This window comes from Choloepus didactylus, chromosome 3, assembly GCF_015220235.1.
Source record: "Choloepus didactylus isolate mChoDid1 chromosome 3, mChoDid1.pri, whole genome shotgun sequence".
Classification (NCBI taxonomy): Eukaryota; Metazoa; Chordata; class Mammalia; order Pilosa; family Megalonychidae; genus Choloepus; species Choloepus didactylus.
The window spans coordinates 13,348,224-13,369,372 of NC_051309.1; the positions used below are offsets into that span (position 1 = coordinate 13,348,224).

At 38.2% G+C, this 21,149-nt stretch overlaps 1 protein-coding gene across 5 annotated transcripts in view; it reads right to left on the bottom strand.

Annotated features, from left to right (window-relative positions):
• BOD1L1 (biorientation of chromosomes in cell division 1 like 1) overlaps positions 1–16,511 on the bottom strand; it is a 54,135-nt gene extending 37,624 nt beyond the window's left edge. For 3 of the 5 annotated variants that reach the window (XR_005215830.1, XR_005215832.1, XM_037829408.1), the window contains exons 1-7: positions 16,139–16,511; positions 10,708–10,832; positions 5,260–5,450; positions 4,182–4,793; positions 3,736–3,885; positions 2,123–2,286; positions 22–133 (exon numbers count right to left, since the gene is read on the bottom strand). Coding sequence is in view for 2 of the 5 variants with exons in the window: in XM_037829408.1 (XP_037685336.1) it covers positions 22–133; positions 2,123–2,286; positions 3,736–3,885; positions 4,182–4,793; positions 5,260–5,450; positions 10,708–10,832; positions 16,139–16,375 (1,591 nt within the window). In the remaining 3 variants the exon portion in view is untranslated. The remainder of the gene's footprint in view (positions 1–21; positions 134–2,122; positions 2,287–3,735; positions 3,886–4,181; positions 4,794–5,259; positions 5,451–10,707; positions 10,833–16,138) is intronic. The other 2 variants (XM_037829407.1, XR_005215831.1) reach the window with 2 other exon arrangements.
• Positions 16,512–21,149: the final 4,638 nt, after the last annotated feature.

Genomic DNA, 21,149 nt, shown 5'->3' on the forward strand with positions numbered 1-21,149 from the left:
AAAAATTAACAACTTCTATACCTTGACTCTTGGGTTTTGAAGATTTTGTCTTTTCTGCTTTCTGTTTTCGCTTTTCTTCAAGTTTCTCTCTATTAATTTGCCTTCTTAAAAGCCTTTCCTCTTTTGCTTTAGCCTAAAACAACAAAATAAAGTAGTCATAATTATCCTGAGAGACAACTAGACAAAAACAAAAATACTCTGAAGAAAAATACACTAAGGAATTTTTATAAGAAAAAGAAAAGTAGTAGTTTGCCTTTCAGATGTTGTCATCACAAATTAATGGGGTCTGCAAAAATGTATATATATCACATACATATATATAAATATATATACACACACAATTATTTTCACATGGCTTTTTAGAATTTGGAAGCTATCAGAATAAAAGAGGTAGATGTAAAAATTTTCTATAACTCATATAAATCTTAGAAAAGGTGATTTAATAAGTTAGTTGCTTTAATTAAAAGGTCAGGCAAGAAAAATATCTATGAGCACCAAGTGAATATAGGTAAGTCTCCATAACTTTTCAATTATTCTTGAAGAAGTTGAAATGCAGATTCAAATGACAGGATAGTCTTGTACAACAACTCTGACTTACTGGTTATACTCTTGGGACCCAGGCTTTCGAATTGGGACTTTAAGCTGTTGCATTTTAAATATGTTTAAAAATGTAGGGAGCATTCATGGTCATTCTGTAACTCCCACTACCCACCTCCAGCCCTGAGCTCAAAGCCTCAAAATGCACAAAATCCTAAGCACAGGTGTAACTCTGGACCAAGTAACTTTAAAAGATAATCAAGAAAAGGAAAGTAGAGAAACCTACTTTCCAGTATGATTTTTTCCCAGTTGAGCAAAAGATGATGATAACTTGAGACAAAAGTTTTCACACGTGGTCTCACATGACTACACTGGCATCTACTTCCCCAGTCTCCCTACTAGGTTGGTATATAATGCTACTTAGCAAAGTGGTAACGAGAGACTACACTGATCATATCCCTCTCACCAGAGAGAGCAAAAGGCATTCTCTGATTTGCCAAATCCAAAATCAGGATTCTATTTTGGGTACTCTTTATTTGTATTAATAAAAATGATACTGATTCAAGTAAGGCTGATTTTTTTTTTTTTTTTTTAATCCAGTGGTTTTCTTATTACTTTTGAGAAAGAGGAAAGATTGCTCCTGGTCACTTTTCGGCTTTTCTGCCATTCAAATGGGTTGATTCACCATCTACCCCAGATAGTTTAAGCTTATTCATTATGAGAGTCTTCCGAAGCTTTCCTGCCCTCTTGGAATTCTCTTCTTTCTCCCTATTCAAATTATACAAGTTCAACATCTATCTCAACTTCCACCTCTTTGTTTCTCCTGTGCCCCCATAGTGCTCTCATGCAGGGCCTGCCAAGAATCTGTCAATAATCACCTGTGGTTAGCAGGTTATTTCTTAGCTCATCTGACAGTACTAATTCAGCAATCATCCTTTACTCCCTCTGATATCTCTTATAGGAAAAGAAAAAAAGCACCTTCTCTTCCCCACCATCATAAAATACATGTTTATCACACAAATTAAGCAAATACAAAACAGTATAAAAAATAAAAAGCACATGTAATGCTGCTAGCCACTATTAACATTTTGGTGTACTTCTTCAAATCATTTTTCTGTGTGATATTTCCTCATTCTAAGGTGCACATCTTTTAATATTTTAATGTTTTTGAAATTGGAAGCCATTTTACAACTCTAAAAAAGCTGCTATCAATTCAATGGCACACCTTATAATTGGAAGCATTTTCAAATCCAGGAAATATGTGGACTGTACTTCCCTCCTAATATTATGTTAATGGTTAAACATAATATTTGTCTTATCTTTGAATGACTTGGTCCACACTTGAGTCACACATTTCCATACCTGAAACATTTAGGTTGCTACAAATATTTCCCTATTATTAATAATGATGAGATGCACACCTCTGCCACTTGTTTGTCTATTCTCCCTAACTAAATGAAGAGGTTCCTGAAGGAAGAGTCAGTATGTAACTGTCTGTCCACTTGCCAGTACTTTGCACACAGACTATTCAAACCTGTCACCTGTTTCACTAGGCGAAAACAATAACAGAGCAAATCTGACTTACAATAGACTGTCGCCGTTGTTCTACAGTAAGTTCATCATCAGAATCACTATAGTACTTGGAATAAAGAAATGGTTTGTGGACATAAGCATGCCGTACACTCTTTGCTTTTCCTTCACTAGGATCACTGGTTGGGGTTTTTGTTTTATTCTGCTTGTTCTCTTCATCTGGAAGAAAGTCAATAGAAAGAGGAATGCTTCTGTAAATTAGTAATAAATCAGCATTATGCTGTACAAGCAACAAAAGCAGTATAAATGCAGTTCAAGTACATTTGTGGGTCCAACAGGGGAAATACTGGTATGGGGAAATACTGGTATGGGAAAACTCAGAAATTGGTATATTTAAAGGCTATAACTCATATCTTAAATTATTTCTTAACAATCAGTTTCTCACACATGTAGAAAGGCAAAGAAAAATTAGACATTATAGTTATTTATGTTCGCTTGACAAATAGCTATCAGTCCATGTCAGTAGCCTTGATATGAATGCTTTAACATTGTTCAGTTGAACTAATTCATTTGCAGCCTTCCTTTAGAGTTAGCTTAAGATATTAATAACCACCCTCTAGTCTCTATTCAGGGAAGAAACAGCAATCAATAAGTGGTCCTATACCAACTCTCTACAATAAGAAGGTTGACTTGTTTCCCCTGTGATATAACAAGAAGAAGGAAACTTGTAAGCAAAGCTTTTATTTCCTACCACTTAGTTCTCTCAAAATAGCCATCTTCTTCTTACATTTAGATCCCATACATATAAAATCTACCCCTGCCCAGAAAAAAACTTAAAAAGGCCCCAAAAAAGCATCCAGAATTAGAATTTTAGTTAGGCTAGAGAAAGTAGAGCATGTTCAGCAGATGATCAGCGTTTTCCCTAAGTGGAGTGCTGCTGCTTTTTGGGGTAAGTAATTTATTTTTTTTCATGGATTCTAAGAAAAGAACGAAAGATGGGAGAGATTGAAAAATAAATCTATGGTATTAAAAAATAAACTGTTATTCTCTTTGTTATTCTTTGATTCTACTTTTCTTGTCTTCTATATCATCTCACTAGGGATCCTATCCAAAAGCCAATTTACAAAATGCTATTTAAAGGCAATTGCAAAAAATATTCAGTATTTTTGATTTTTTAAAAAGTCATTAAGAATTTAATGATGTAATAAAGAGCAGTATAAGTGGAGGTTAGAAGCAGATTCAGGTTTGAAATCTGCGCTGGTGCTCACTAGCTCATGCGCTCTCTGTGACTTCACAGGGTTGCTGGGAGGATTACACGAGTTATTACGTAAAAGCCCTTAGCATGGGCATAGTGCTTGGAACATTTTAAGTGCTTAATAAGGGTAAGCTTAAAAACAAACAAGCAAAAAGTATCTTCACATACATGACTTCATCTAAATCTTATAATAATTCTAGAGCATGGAGTCAGAGCTGGAGAAACCAAGGCTTGTTGAGGTTTAATAACTTACCAAGTTTGCTTAGACAGAAACCACAGAGCTGGGACTCAGAAATAAATCTTCTGACTAGAAAGTCCCATTCTGTTGTCACTATACCACACTGTCTTTCACTGAATACACAACAATGACTGGTGGGAAGCTTCACAGAGGCATTATAAGGAAAAGACTTTACCATCTGATGTAATCTCTCCTTCTTCTGTGCTATCAGACATTACAACTTCCTCCTCGGTATCTTCTTCAAAAGATGAAAGGTCACTGGTATGGACAGAGCTAACTGTGATGTCTGTGAGTCCATCCACATCAGAATCTATCAAAGAGGAATCTTCAAGAATAAAATAAAAACACAGAAAATAAATCACCTTGCTACTAGAACATACTCAGAAACCCAATTTCCAAATTACATTTAGAATTTTCTGCTTTAAATACATGTCAAAGAAATTTATTTACTACACAATTATGGATTAAGTTGCTTGGAATAATGTATATGAATAAATTATAAGACAAATTATATGGTTCTCTGTTCATTCACTTCATGAACTAGTACATTAATAAAGAAAAATGTTTATTGTTTTTTTTCGCAAAGGGAATCTACATTTTATGTATATATTTTTTATATACCTTCTTTCGTCCCTTCAATGGTTTTAGTTTTATTACTGTTCTTTTCTGAAAGAAGTTTTGCACTCTCTTCTTTTTCCTTTGCTTGTTTTTCATCTTTTACTTTTTGTACATCTTCACTCCTTTTTGAGTGGTCAATTTTCTTTTCAATCTTTTCTTTCTTTTCTTTCTTTCTTTCTCCTTTTTCATTGCTGTCTGGTTTCTTTTCTGCTTTGTCTGTTGGTTTATTTTTTTGGTCACTGTTTTCTTGTTGAACTTCCTTATTTAGCAGAATTAAACCAGTATTCTCTTTTGTGTGATTTTTAGTTTCTTCAACTGGACAAGAGAGGTCACTGGATTCTTCGGATTTAGGGGCTGTTTCCAGTCCTTCTCCTACAGAGTCAGGTACAGATTTTTCTTTATCAGCCATGTCTTCTGAAGTTCTCTCTTTTTCAGTACTAGCATCAGTGCTTGGTTGAGATGGGAGTTTTTTTGATACTCGCTCACTGGTCTTGGCATTTGATGTTTCTGTTGAAGCTCTGGCAGCACTGGCTTCTTGGTTAAGAGAAGTTATAGTTTCCAAGATTGACATGGCATCATTAGCAACATTAGCACTGGGCCCAGGAGCAGGGATACCTAGAGGGAGAGACGAGTTTTAGAATAAGTTTATGGAGAAGGCAAACACCTCTGCCAAATCAACCCTATGTGTCACTAGCATCTTTATAATGATGCATATGCTGTGTACATCAGTGATATTCCCTTAGACTTTCAGGTACAGATACCAGTACACGCCATATTCTTAATTCTCTACCTTTCTAATACAGAATCTTAGGAAAGATAATATACAAATCTGAGAGGCACCAGTCTCTTTCCCAGAAATCAAATTAAATTAATTAAAATTAAGCATTTTAATTATTCCCTTTATTAAAACACACACAAGACACATACAACATGTTACTAAAATGTGTATTATTTTGCATTAATATATAAAAAAAGAAATGCTATGCCAGTTCAATTTGGGTGATATTTACAGTAAATAAAATTTCACTAGAGTAGCTAAATAGAGAAATGTTTAAGAAACCAGATACCCCCAATACAGCACCTGGTGTAATGAGGGAAGAGTCAGGTTTCTCAGCATCGGGAGTTGTGCTGCCACTTGCTTCTTCTTTGTGATTTAGTGTGGCCAAAAATTCATGCACAGCCTTCTCCACCTGAGGTCTGAATGTGTGGTTGATCTTTGGATCCACAACCTGAGAAATAATTCGATCAATACCAGACTCCAACATTCCTGACCTGTAACACAGGATAATTTGAAGGAAGGTAAAAGTATAAGTTCATATTATTTGTATTAATTACTTTTAAATAAAACTGTATTTTAGTATATATATGTTCAATCTTAATTTTCCCCAATCCATTCATCTGGATATATAGACATAATAGGCAACAGAAAATAAATTTCACCCTCTAATGGCATTTAAATATATTATGCAGCAAAAAAGTCCATAAACATTCTACCTTTGTGTTGCTGGTGGAAATACCAAACCAAACCAAACCAAACTAAACCAAAACATCTTTAGAACTAGACACAATTCACTGTCTTGAGCCCAGGTTTACAGATGATGACTGATTCACCCAAACCCTGCCTGCAGCTCATAGGAATAAATGATCATCAAAGCTGAGTTTGGGGTATAAAATAAATGTATGGACTGTGCAACTTTTTTTTTTTTTTAAACAAAAAACCATAAGCCTTTATAAGTATTAGAGTCTCCAAGGAAACTAAAGAATGCACACAATCTATAATTTCATTAAACTAAAAAAAAAAAAAAAAAAAAAGACGACGACAACTTTAGGCAAAGAAAAATAAAACTTAAAGACTTTTCTGGCTTCCTCTTTATTGTCTCCCTGCTAAAAAAACCTGGATGATTTATTCATTCAATAATTACATTATGAGTGTCTTCTATATAACTGGTACCCTGTTGGCCACCAGGGAAGCTACAAATTAAACCTGGTCTCTTCTGATGGGGGAAGTAGACATGAACAACTAACTAAAATCCAAGGTGACAAGCACCAGTATATATCACATACTACAGGAAAGAGGAGCCAGAAATGATTAAATGCATCTGAGATAATTTGGGGATGCTTCACAGAGGAGGAGACAGTTGAGTTGGGTTTTGATTTTCATAGCAGAAAAGGGGAAGAAAGGTACTCCTGGTTAATGAAATATCATACACAAGGGACCACTGAACAAAGCAGACGGCAATGTCTGAAATGTGCAGAAAGACATAAAGGCATCTGAGCAAAACAAGAGAACATGAATTTATTCTACAGAAAGCACTTAAACCTTCCTTCTTCCTAAAAAGAACTCAAGGCATCGAAGCATCCTGGACAGCGATGGAAGAGCAAGGAGCTAGCCATTGCCAGTTTGTAGGCCTTGCTCTCTCACTACAGAATGGGTGAGGAGATGACTCTCCTTACACTTCACACTGCTATTTTTTGAGTGCAACTCTGTCTGGAGTGCAGGATGGATTCAATTTTCATCTGCTGAGGCACACTGCGGCCCTGTGATACTATAATTCCATTAAGTGGGTCATAGGGAAATAAATGTATCAGCATGCCACAAAGTAGGTTACTTGCTTTTTAAAATTTTAAGATTAAAAAGAAAAAGTAAATCCTGCAAACAGTTACATCTTAGAAGTGTCTTTAAAATGTAGCTGAGAAAAGAAACAGGAAAAAGAGTCGAAAAAATGTTTTAAGTCATTAAGTACAAAGGCATAAAAATAAAACCCACCTACCCACCCCCAAATTATTGCTTCAGTCTCTATCTCTGCTTATTTTCTGTCTCTTTTCCTACAAACAAACCACATTTCTACTTCAATCCTCTTGTGCTCAGAGGCCAGCTCTTATCTTAAATAAAAATCGAGGCCCCCACCGCGGGTCCCAGCAGCTCAGGCAGCGGAAGGAGCAGTAGCCGCCAGCAGCCCAGCTTCAGGACACCACTCGGCACGTGCCCGTTCCGCCGCCAAGACACCCAAGAGGAAGGTCAGTTCCACCAAAGGCACAGGGAAGAAGCCCAAGAGGAGGTCGGCGAGGCTGTCAGTTAAACCTGCTCCTGTGAAAGTGGACACGGAGCCAAAAAAGGCAGCGGGAAAGGATAAGCCTTCAGACAAAAAAGTGCTTTTGGTTAAAAGAGCAAAGGAAAAACAAGCTGAAGTGGCTAACCAAGAAACTCAAGAAGATTTACCTGCAGAAAACTAAAAATGAAGAGTACAGCCTCTGATGAAGGAGGAAAGAAAGAAGCCAAGTCTGATTAATATCGTATGCCATGTCTTATCAGTGGTCCCTGTTTCTCCCTTCTTGTACAATCCAGAGGAATATTTTTATCAACTATTTTGTAAATGCAAATTATTTAGTAGCTCTAGAAGAAACATTTTTAAGAAGGAGAATGAAGTTCCACCTCATCCCATTTTTAAAATGTATATGCTTTTTTTATTAAGAGAAATAATTCGGTTGTTTATTTTTTGGTACAAGAAAAGAGTGGGATATTGAATTATGAGAGGTTTTGGCTGTCTTGGATGTCAACTTTAATATTCCATAGGGTGGGGGGTAGCAGTGTTTATACCCTATAATACAATGCATACTAAATGATGATTTGGAGCCACAGTTTTGCATTTAATATGTCTTTAACACTTTAAATTACTTCTATTCCCATGTTCCTTAGTAGAACTGTTTCTTAATGCTCCCTGGTCTTGGCTCTCCCTGTCAGAACTGTGTGTACTCTGTGACATCCTTGGTCATGGTCATCCAGTTTTCCTAATAACTTTGCTATATACTGTAAAAGATTGGAAATATGAGTATATAGTGTGTATGATGTTAAATTGTGAATCAGTGGGACTTACAATGGAACAGCTTATCAACATTTGAAGATACTGGTACTTGATATCCTCTTAGGGAAAACTTGCCTCCAAATTTTAAGCTGGAAAGTCACTGGAATAGCTTTAGAAAAGAATTACAACTATATGGCTTTTCTGATTTTCTGTACATACATTAATTGTGTAAAAATAGTCCATAATGTCTGTGTGCTGATCTTTAGAACTATCAATAAAATCTCAATTATGAAAGAAAAAAAAATGGAGGCTGGTGCTAATGTCCTCCACTGTTCTCAGTGGAATCACTGCCTTGAGGGGTGGCCAAAGCTGCTTCACTAGATGGGGGGAAGTCAAAGCCCTGGGTTCAAGAGCAAAGCCAAAATGACAGCAGCTGGCATTTTTCTAGTTAAAGCTAATTCCTTGTTTTTGTTTTAAATTATGTTCCATTAAGATCATTATTCAGAGCTGCCTAGCATTTCCAGACTCTGTTGGGCAAATGAATGCGTAAATAGAATATGATTTTCCCCCACTGAATCATATTAGCTATTAAGTTAAATCATATGAAATTGTTATTAGATCATTTTTGTCCCTACAAAAAATGGCAATTTCAGACAGTTCAAGACAACAGACAATTTAGGATTTTCCAGGTATTATGTATGAAAAACTGAAATTATATTCACAGGGGCTAATTCATCCTTATACCATTATTTTGAACACAACTACATAATCTCATTGGTTGAGGAAGCTTTAAAATGTTCTCATTAGTAACATAAAATTTCACTGATGGAATTTCACTGATGGACGAGAATAGTTAACTTAAAAATAAATAACAGAGCTAGAAGAGAATTTACAGATATCCCAGGAAGAACAATGTCTAAATTATTCAAGAAAGACAGTTGTGCTTTCTGTTTTTAAATACCTCTGGCTGAGGAGATCTTTCATTTCTCATAGGTTGATGGCTCCAGTATTTAATCAATGACACAGTCACAAGGACCCCTTACTGGTGTGTACAGCAATCCCTCACCACTAGTGATGATACTGTGGTAACAGAGTCTTATATTTGTATACCAAAAACTGTAAGTGCTTGATTTTTGCATGTTCAAGATTCAGTTTAGTTCTCTTAAATAAAAGAACAGAATAAATGACTGCTTCCCTATGTTAAAGATCATGTGTGCTAAGGAGCAAATGCAGCACCAGGATATTTGTCCTCCATTTTAGTTCTCAACATATCAAGAAAAGAAGGCAAGACTCTCCCACCAAACACGTTCTCAAAATAAGGCAATCATTTGTGAGAAGGGAGGCAGCTACATAAATTTCTAAGTAAAAGCACTCACTCTGTTAACTTATAGAGCTGGGTAGAAGGGCACCTTGTCAATAACCTGCTCTCCCCACACAGTCCACCCCCACTTTCTCCCCCACACCTGGTTCTCCTGAAGGCATCTGTGGACAAGAGTAACCTTCCAGGCCTGCCACCCAACAGACCTCTTTCTATTGCTTCTTTTTTCTGAAAACAGTTTTGACTTTCTCCCAACAGGTATTATTATACAGCCTTCTAATGGCATCTTTTGATCTCACCTGGACTCTTTACAGGTTCTTCAAAGATCCTTCAAAATGTAGACAACAAAACTATTGTTAAATTTCCCTCTTCTCTAATTCATGAGGAGACACAAGCTCCTGGTTTCTTGCATTAACTATGGCTAAATGGGTCTGACTTTTAGTTAGTGTTATTTTTATTTGTGGGGCTTCCGGTGCTTTGAAACTATTAACAAAGCAGCGCCTTAGTTAAGTTTGCAAGGTTTCTGTGGGACAAGAGGGAATTAAGGGGTGGCAGGTATGAAATAGATTTGTTTAACTGTTTAAAAGCCACATTCTTCTCAAAGATGTGCCTGAACATAAATATTTGTCAAGGCAGAAAGACTAAGCGCTCTTTAAACTAAACTTAGTTATCCTTTTTGGGGGGTGAAACAGGAATAGAACGTCTGAGTCTTCTTGTCTTGGCAAATATTTATATTGAAGAACAATATAAGACTGTAAATCTGCCTTTTTTTGGAGTAAATATGATTTTATGTCTCTGAGAACATTCCAGTTCTTCTCATTATTTTTATATTACGTTCACCCAAAATGACTTGATAGGTACAAGCACTCTTTTTTTGCTACATCACCACCAAATAGTAGAGTTAAAAGTAACAGTAAAATGTAAAAAAAAGAGGGTTGTATCAGAAGATAGAAGACATGGACCTCAAATCAGGTAAAACTATTTTAACTTTGGTAGTCTTTACTGTCTTTATTTATAAAACAAGAATAATAGAGCCTGTTCTACTTAAGAACAGTTAAGAAAATAGTTGTAAATGTAATTATATAGGATATTATTGCATTTATCATCTATTAATATCTTATCTAGATTTTTTAAAAGCCACTTTCTTATTCCATTCCCTCAAATATTTCTAAAGTCTACAGGAAAAAAAAAATAGACTGCTAAATTTAGGGGAGAACTGTAAAGCGATTAGAGCATACTTCAAAATTATACTGCATCAAAAGAAGTAACCATACCAAACCTGATAAATATGCCAACATCCTTAGTTGAACAAAGTGTCAATGTCTCTGTGTCATGTCTCTGCTTTCAAGAAAAAGTAGATTGTGAAATTTTAAAACCTACCTAAGAACCCTGTAATTCTGAGACTTACTTGAGGACTTGTTGTCTAATATTGTTTCTTAACTGGTTCTTATTGAGATGTGGACTCCATGTATGAGTTGCTAAGTGGTTCGCAACAAAGTTGTCAACACGTTGTCTCAGATTTTGATAGGCAGGCTAGAAAGAAAAAAAAAATGGTAAAAAGTTCCAATGTTACACAGTATCAACTGTGACAGCACCAGGAATTTGAGTATCTGTAACAGTGTTAATATTTTTTAGATTATAAGTATCAATGTGCCTGGCAACAAAGTTTCATAGCTCATGACAATCCTACCTCAGGATAACTTATATTCATTCAAATACTGCTTATTTTATCTTAGACAAGGTAAAAGGTTTGGAGACATGAGGAATACAAAGAAAAAAGACACACCTCTTATCTATAGATAAAGGACTAGAAAATGAGACACAAATAAATGTTATGGATGATTTGGAGCAAAGAAAGGGAGAAGAGCAGATGGGGTAAGGCTTCATTGAGAATGTGACATTTGAGTTAGATCTTTGAGGTTTAACAATGCAGCTGGATGGTGGACTTTGCAGGTACAAGGAACAATATAGGCAAAAAGCAAGGGGATGAGAAAATGTGGCGGCAGGAATTCTGGGGACCTCCAAATGTGGTAGTCCAATATGACTGGAGAAGAGAATACAAAAAAGCAGAGAAATGAAGTTGGAGACATAGGTTGGGACCAGGTGATAGAGGGCTTTGGGTACCTGTTTAAGTTTGGAACTATGGGGTAGAGAATGGGAACACACTGCACATATGAATAGAGTGGTATGATAACTAAGCTCTCTCCTGATTAATCTTCCTACAGTGAAAAAACAAACAGAAGCATAAAATATACTTAGGAAAGTATATAATAACTAGAATTATGAAGATCTGCATTGGGGTGGTAGGAAAATGCTGAAAGGCATGGATCCAAGAGAAATTATGGAGGGAAAACTACTTGAACTCTGTATTAAATTTGATGTAAAGCAGTGGTTTTCAGGTGGGAGTGATTTCGTGCCATGCAACTGAGGGATGTGCTGCTAGCATCTAGTGAGTAGGAGCCAGGGATGCTGCCCAATGCCCTACAATGCACAGGACAGCCCCTCCCAAAAAGAATTATTCAGCCCAATACGTCAACAGGGCTGAGGCTGAGAAACGCTGATAAGGGGAGCAGTGGAAAGAGGACATATATTTGTCCTCTCTATTTAAAAGGACATTGCATAGAAGGACTGTTTGACTACACCGGATGGCACACTGTTTCTGGAGGTTGTTCCCACCACCTTTATTCTTTATGTCTTTCTTTTATGTGGCTTTCATGTAGATGGGTTTGAGCATCTCTGAACGATTTTAACCATAACTGGTAGTATAGCTTCATCTTATGCCACTTCACCACCGCTCCTGAAGTTTATACTACAGTGATAAGTTCTCATGCCTTTCATCTTTTGCACCTTTCACTCCCTCTACTGGTCCATCTGGCAAACTTTTCACCTTCTGAACCCACACTAATCCAGGAAGTTATTTCTGACACCCAAGGTAAACTTACATGATTCTTCTCCCATGTTTTCACTGTCCTGTACTGGAGCAAGTCTCATATTGTATTTTGGGAGGGGCATATTTATCTCCTCACTCAAGTGTAGGCCCGCTGACTTTTGTTTCACAAGACTGCTTGGCAGACAGGCAATCAAAGCATAGTTGTCAGATAAATGGATAACCATCCTGAACACAGAATGACAAAGGTTTTATCCTATGTAATGTACTCTCATAGCTTCTACTTTTAAGACTTTTGCTGATACCTATTTGCTGTTCTATAAGAAGCAACCTCATGATCGTTTTTGAAGTTCCTCTCCATTTATCCAAAGTTAATGATAACTGAAACTAATTCTTTCCAATGATTCTAAAACATAATCCTTCTTTCCAGTATTCCCAGGTCTAATAAATCTGTATTAGGCTCTAACACTACAATGCATTTAGCACTCCAGTTCCCCCATAACAAGTTCAAAGCTGAACTACTCAACAGGTAATTTCCCTTGTCTCCAAGTTCTTTTTTCAGTAAAAAGTCTAGTGACTAGAAAAATATGGATCCCATTATCCTAGTAATATGCTCCTTGTTCGTTTTTTAGTGCTCTGGTAAAAAACCTGGGGCTTATCTTTGACTCCTCTTTTTCTCTTCTGCCCCACACCCAAACCATTAGTACATGCTGTCAGCACTGGCATCAAAATACATCTAGAATCTGACCACTTCCCAATACCTTTACTGCTACCATTCTAGTCCATGTCATAATCTCCTATCTAGATTACAGTTACTGATCTCCCTGCTACTACCCATGCCCATCTGAAGTCTCTTTTCCACAGAGTAGCCAGTGACTTCTAAAATTCAGGTAACCATATAATTTATTGTCAAACAAGATAAAACTGAGTGTAAAAGGGGACCTATTAATAATCATATAGGGTCAACCTATCTAAAATGGAAATTAGATCACATCTCTCTTCTTACACCCACAATAGCTAGTAGCACACCCCTCAGAGTAAAAACCAAACTCAATAATGGCTTCCAAGCAGCCTGATGTGTGAGTGGAGGGAGGGCATTCCTGCCTCACCTCCTACCATTTTCTTCCTCAGCATGCTCTGCTCCAAGGCCTTTTGTACTTGCTGTGGCTACTCAAACATAAACTTATTGAAACTTTCCCTTTAAAATAAAAGAGCAACCCTTTCCAACCTTCATCCTGCCATATTTTCCCAACAGACCCTATCACTATCTGATACATTATTTGCTTATTGTCCGTAGTGACAGTCAGTGAAAACAGTGTTTGGTGCCTAAGAGTTGCTCAATAAATATTTCTGGGTGAATGAACTAATTTATTCCTGTTGTTGATATTTCCATCTAATCTAAAAAAAAAAAAAAGTCATTTTTCTTGGTGGTTAAGGGCCAAAAATGGTCCTGGATTGTTTGGGGAGTTCTAGGATGGCAGCAGACTTTGGGACAGATGACAGTTTTGCTTTTGGAGAGCATCTGACAGGTATCAAATGTCTTGATTCTTAAATATGTATGTGATTTAAATAGTCCAGTTACTGCTACAACACTATATGCTAAAATCAGACTCTGACATAAAGCAGGTCAGTCTTCAGCAATGAATTATCAAAAACACTAGCTCATAAATAGTCTCAACTTATACGGTGTTCATAACAGATAGGACATAACGATTCCATTAGAGTGATACTCATTTGCATGAGTAGGAAATCTTATTTCTCCTGTAGCCACTAATTATACTGATGTGACTCTTAAGGTCACATGAAAGAAAAATTTGGCTTTAGTTCTTTTTAAATTCACTCCAACTTACCCCTTTTTAAAAAATAAAAGTAAGGAGTATAAAAAGTAAGGGAAAAGGAAACAGACAGACATGGCGGAAAAGAGAAAAGACAACCAGAAACATGCATGGAGTTAGGAAGACAGAGAGCCTGAGGAGTGAAGACAGAACTTAGACCAAAACCAGCAGTTTCTTTCTGCCGGGAGGAGGCATCATTTCAGTTCTACTCTTCTCTAGCCTCAAACAGTGTAATGAAGGACCTACTCTGTGGTCCCTGAAACTATATATTATGCTGAGCCATGTGAAATTACTTACAGTCAACAATTTTGACTATAAAAACAGCATTTTAAGGTGCATGTGTGAAGTTTTCTTGGGAGAATGTCCTGGTTTTCATTAGATTGTCAAAGCAACTGCTACCCACTTCCCCTCAAGAAAGGTTAAGACTCCATTTTCAGAGGGTTTGGCTGGGATATAAGACACATAACAATAACATTCAGTGGGGAAGGGGATGAAGAAAAGTTGAGTCTTAGACACTGTGGTCCCCCAACAGTATATTTAAGATTTCTGTATGTACAACGATAACAAACAGATTTGTGGGTTTCTGAAAACATCACTGAAAACATTAAATAAATCAATCAATTAAATAAACAGGTGATAGGATTTATTTTCAAAAAGGTGGCTGTGCTTATTTCCTAAAATAAAGCAAGAAAAATATACTTCCTAGCTAGATAAACACTCCCAAATAAATGGAAATCTCTGAGGCACAAAAACCTGAACACCCTGAGGAGGCATATCCTATTCTGGTCTAAATAGTGGGTCCAGTACCAGAGTTCTTGTTAGTCAAGATGCCCACAGATTTTCAGGAGACTTTTCCTGGAGGACACAGCAGAATCATGTACAGTTTATCTCAAAGTCTGGTGAGTTCTGAGTTACAAAGAACAGATTTATTTACAGATTCTGCAAACACCTTGTTTCTCAAAGAAATAACACTCCTAAGAACAGCCAAACATGTTATGAGTGAAAAAACCTTCATCCTCAACCAAACACCAATCTGAAAGATACAACCAAATCTAAGTCAAAAGCAATTTTCCAATTTGCTTCCCACTTCACTTGCTTCCAGGATTCCAGATTCTAGTGTTTTCCATCAATTGTCTCTGAATTCTCCTTCTTGGAGTCCTTTGATCATTCCTTGCCAAACCGACTAAGTATGCCTGTTCTTGCAAAGACCACTTTCACACTGATATTTGGTACAAAGTCCCTTCTCTTTCCTGGCTGCTAACTCTTTTTGGACAGGCAACCACTTTGTTGACCTTTCCCCCTCTCCTCCCTTGTCTTTTGAACTCACTTTTCTTTCCTGCCCTTCCTCTACTTCAATATCTGCTGTCATCTCTCCTTCATCTTCTCTTCACTGACAGGCTCGGTTCTCCCTACCCCTACCTCCCTCTACTTTTTTGACCTTAGGTGACTCTGCCTAAGCTACCTAAATCAGAGAGTCACTGGTAGAAACCAAAACAAAAACCGCGATCTCCCCAATCAGCCTTTTCACTGCCCAGAGCTCTGCCTCATTATCTTTGAACGCCCCAAAATGTCCAGCAAAGCACAGTGAAAATAATCTGATTCAATTAACATTCAATGATTTTCTCCAAAGGACAAAGACATGGCCCCTGACTCCCAGGAGCCTTCAAGAAAGAAGGCAAAAATAACTTGAATACAAAGTAAACTGGGGAAGAACGATGAGAGGAGAATGAATACAAAACTTGGCACAATAGCATTAATGCTTCCAAAACAGTCTCCATAAGAACAAGGACTTACACGTGCTCACGGATGTATCCCCAGCACCCAAACAGTGTCTGGCACGTAGTAGGGACTTAATGAACACTAGTCGGTTAAACGGATGAAAGGATGGGAGAATGAATGAACGCACCGTATCTTGCACAGTGCGCGGCACATAGTAGGAGCTTCAAGAGGAAGTGGCCGCAAAAGGAACTCAGCGAAAGGTGCGCTCGAGAGGGACCGCAACTGGGGAAGCCGAGGCGCACCTGGCCCACCCGACCGACGCGGAAGGATGCCGGAGAAGGCGGCCCTCGAAGTCCTCCCCTTTCCCCGCAGACCCTCAGCTCCCGCGCGCCCCGCACCTTGGTGTCCACGTCGGCTAGGCAGTCCCTACGGAACTGGTCGAAGAGCCCCTGGCTCTTGAGGTGGTTCACGATCATGGCCACGAGCTGCGGGTCCCCGGCGCTGGCTCCCGCGCCGCCTGCCCCGCCCGCGCCCGGGCCAGCCCCGGGGCCCGGAGGCGGCGGCGGTGGCTGCGGCTGCGGAGGGGGAGGCGGCGGCGCCGGAGGAGGAGGCTGCGGCTGCGGGTTGGTAGCCATGACAGCCTGGGCCGGAGAGGGCGCGGGCGAGCGAGCGCTCCCGGGAGGCGGCGGCTGCACTTCTCCCGCCGCCTGAAGGAAGCCAACGGGATGTTGTTACGGAACCAGCGGACCCAGAGTAACCCCGGAAGTGAAAGGGAACTCGGGGAAGGGAGGAAAAGGCGGTGACAACAGTAACGAAGGGCTGGTGACGGGGGCCGCGAGGAGCCGGTTCTGGCCGACGTCGCGCGGGTGTTCTCGCGAGACCTGGCTGCGCCGTCCCGGAAGCAAGCAGGAAGAGATGTCGCGTCTGGGATCCTTGCTTTGCGGTCCATGGTGTACGCGGCTCTTACCCGCGGGAAGCTTCTTTCCATCCACGATGACATTTGGACCCGACGCTCTTGCTCCTGCTTCATGGAGCAGTCGAGATCCATAGAGACTTATTATGTGAAGCGTATATGGAACTGCTTGTTCCCAACTCTTCAGCCCTCTAATTTCTCGGTTTAAGATCCTGCCCAATGTTCTGATCATCAGGAAGCCTCAGGGCTCCCCTCATCTCTTCGCGTCTCCCGTCCCCATGCCATTTTTACCTTGGGCTCTCCTTGTTAACTCTTCAAGTGTGCCTGCGGACCAGATGCCGGTCTTCTCAAGGCCTTCTTCCCGCCGGTGAAGACAAGCCTGCAGGCTTTTGGTTTTGAAAGTTTTGCCATTGATGACTGTGAGAAAAGATTACGCCTATATAACACCCCCTGTGCGCCAGGCGCGGCGTTAAGGTCTTTTACATGCATTGACTCATATAATTTTTGGAACACTCCAAAGAACTAGGGACTACTACTGTCCCCAATTTGCAAACCAGGAAACTGAGGCCCTGAGAGATTAAATTGCCCAAGGTCACATAGCCAGCTAATTGCCTGACACTGGACTGAGTTATCTTTAAAATTACTGATTGTACACGATCAAAAGAACAAAAGCATTATGAATTTTCATAATTACATTAAATAGAATGTACGATTTATTGAAAAATGCATCTCGGTGAAATGGGTATTACTGTTTTTTAAAATTTATTATACGTGAACGCATATTTCTGATTGTTGGAATGAGAAGGGTAGAGCATCAATTCTTTTCCTTTTTCTAATTTTTATAGCTGTATGCCTTGAGAAACCTTGTTCATATATATCAAAAAAATGAGCATAGACGTTTTCTTGTAATGTCACTCTTTTTTTTAACCACAGAACATTAGATTTGATGATCTGTTTGTTGACTATTCAATTAGGCCCTCTGTCAATTTTATTGAAAATCAAAAAATGACAACCACCTGACTTGCAAAAGGATTTGTTACTCAGGCCTTATTCTTTCATTTTCTGAGTTTTTGGGAAATATGTCAGGTTAGCTTTGTCGAGATTTATCAAATGACTATTAATTAGACCTATTTATTTGATTAAGTATACCTAGTTTGTATCTGGTTCAACTTGATGCACTCCACGTTTTGGGGAAAGTCCAAGTATAGTTCATAAAACATTTTTGGATAAAATGCTTTTTTTTGTTGTTATCAGGTGGTTCAAATATATTTTCTCAAAGCTTTGTAGCTGCAGATTTAGCTGCAGATGTTTGTCAAATATAAAAAAAATTGTTTGTTATAGGACCTAATTGACAGAGACAGCTTTCATTATCAAGCTAGCCAAAGGGGATTTACTTTCTGTAAGAAACAGTCTGATTCATTGTTTCAATTCAAATCATCATGTGTTTTAAGGAGTATAATGAAAATTGCAAAGAGGAAAAAGTCATGGAATGCATCTTCTAAGATTTATTACTAAGAGCAGTTAAGAGGAAGATGTTAGATATTATTTTTATCCGTTTTCACGTAATGAAAACAAGATGTAAAATGATGTTTCCCTTTACTTAATTACCAATAATGCAATACAATGTCCCTAAATTTATGTTATTTATGAAGTCTGTGATATGATAAAAGGCATGGTATTTCCTTGGTATATCTATAATTGTTTGGTATCAAATTTTTGAGAATAAATAATAAATGTGTAAAAATTCAACAGAACTTCACAAATTTAATTAGACATAATGATCAAAATTTTCCAAAAAAAAAAAAAGAAGAAGGTCTTTGCTGCTAAAATTGAATTGTTTCAGTGGCTAGCATACAGCAGGTAGAAAATACTAAATATTTTCTAAAATGCAATAAGATTAGAATTTAATATAATCTAAATGGATAATTCATGATTAATTTTATAAAATATGTGTTAACTGCCTTATTGAATAACACACGCTGAATCTAAAAGAAATAGAACACTATTTGTAACCATGAGTTCAAGTTACACTGGATATTCACATTGCATTGGATATAGTGTAACTTGAATGATTTCTTAGCCTGGGAAAACATAGTTACATTGAAAGGAATCTGGATCACTGGTCTGTACTGCTTTGGCTGTTCAAAGGTGCTTTTCTTCCAACTTGAAGACAGGTCCTAGAGATGAGTCTTTTGAATATTTGAAAAAAATTGTAAACATTTAAATCTGAAAGAAAAAAAATGCTTTTTTAAGAAGTCAACTTTTCTTATGAATGACCTCTTTACTTTGTTCTCTCCTGTCTCTCTGAAAAAAGGGAATAGATATTATCTTTGACGATAATGAGGGGATGGAAGAGATGAGGTCTTCACACAAAAATTGCTAGTACTTCCCTACCCCACACTATGTATATCCTGAATTTAGAGTGTCCCAACCAGGGTCAAATACTTTCTTCATGTACGTGATTAAGCTGTCATTTTTTCCCTAAGTCTGAAGCTAAGGTGGCAGTTAAACAAACTTTATTAACACTTTGGGAATGAGGGGAGCAATGGCAAGTTATTATGGCAGCCATTACTGGTAGGCATTTGTATTCTTGGGTGCCAGCCTCCTACCAAGTGACTGGCCCCTCTGTGACTTCCTCTTTTCTACAGTCTTGGCCCTACCCACCCCCACCCCCTGACTCTCTCCCTTCCCACCATACTCTGTTTCTGGAGGCTTATTTAGAGAAAGCTGAACATCTTTTTTACAACAAACTGATCTCCTAATACCTGGGAGATTATTAGACCACCATTTGTTTCCTTTCCCTGGTATGCCCATGATGTCCCCCTTCCATAACATCCCATTCTGTCCCGTGGTGCCCCCATTCTGTATTAGGCCATGGGTCTTGCCTTTCGTAATCAAAAGGATGACAAATGTCTTTTTCTAAGTGACTTTCCTTCCCTAGTGACCTAAAGAACAGTGGAAACTTTGAAAGTTCACTTTTTTCAATGATAACAGAACAAATTCCTCAGTGAAGAACAAATTCAAAGCACCCCATTAACAGTTTCTGTAAGAGGAGGAGGAGAAGTATTATTTGCCTTTCCAAAGCAAATTGCACGTGCCACAGCTAATTATTTCTGTTGCAGAATAAAACAGATGATGAAGGTGGGGATGGCATTGGGCAGAGCATTATACGATGTTAATGTGAAAAGGGAGATTGCTTTTCCCCTTGAAAGAAGCTAAAGGAATTGTAAATTGCTGTGGGGTCAGGACATGGAGGTAAGGGTTGGCACAGAAATATGGTAAGGTGGAGAGAGAGAGAGAGAGGGGTGGTTCTGGGATAGCATTTGGTGGAGACTAGACACCTTTTCACTCCCTATCATTCTGGGAATGCCTGAGAGCAGTAGTGTTTTGGAAATGGTGGCTGTGTGAGCATGCATTATGTTTAGGAGCTGCAGAACTCAGGAGTGTGGTTGAGTCCTAGTTGGTGGGAGAAAGGAAGATGGGTCTGGGATAGTTAGACAGTACTAAACACAGCAGAGAACCAGAATCCAAGGTTTGGGTTACATAAGTCCCTGGGATACTGGGGCAGAACCCCAAGGGAGGAGAGAAATCAAGATGGGAGGCTTTCTGATGCAGTGAGATAATCACCTTAGTTATTATTACCTTTTGTAATACATAGATTCTTCAGAGTGAGAAGTCCTCTATAGATTTAAGTAATTAGGAAGAGTAGCAGTAGTTCTCAAACTTTAGCATGCATCAGAATCCCCTGGAAGGCTTATTAAAACAGATTGCTGGGACCCAACCCCAGAGTCTCTAATTTGGTTAAGTCAGAGACTCTGGGGCAGGGCCTGAGAAATTGAATTTTTAACAAATGAATTTAACAAATACTGATGGATCACCATTTGCGAAACATTGGTCTAGACAAACTACAGGCTTACAGGCCAAATCTGGTACACCTGTTTGTTTTTTTTTTGTGTGTGTGTGTTTTCAATTCAGTTTTATTGAGATATAGTCACATATTCTATGATCATCCACAGTGTACAATCACTTGTTCACAGTACCATCATATAGTTGTGCCTTCATCACCAAAATCAATTTTTGAACATTGTCATTACTCAAAAAAATAAAGAAAAATAAGAGTAAAAATACAAGAACACCCAAAACATTCCATTCCCTCTATCCCCTCTAATATTCATTTAATTTTTGTTCCCATTTTTCTATACATCTATTCGAACACTGGATAGATGGAGTATGAGCCACAGGGTTTTCACGATCACACAGTCACACCATGTAAGCTACATAATTATACAATCATCTTCAAGAATCAAGGCTACTGGGTTGCAGTTCAACTGTTTCAGGTATTTTCTTCTAGCAATTCCAATACACTAAAAATTAGAAAGTGATATTGTGCCAGTTTGGATATATTACATCCCCCCAAAAGTCATATTCTTTAATGCAATCTTGACAGACCGATTGGTATTGATTAGGCTGGAATCTTTTGATTATTTCCATGGAGA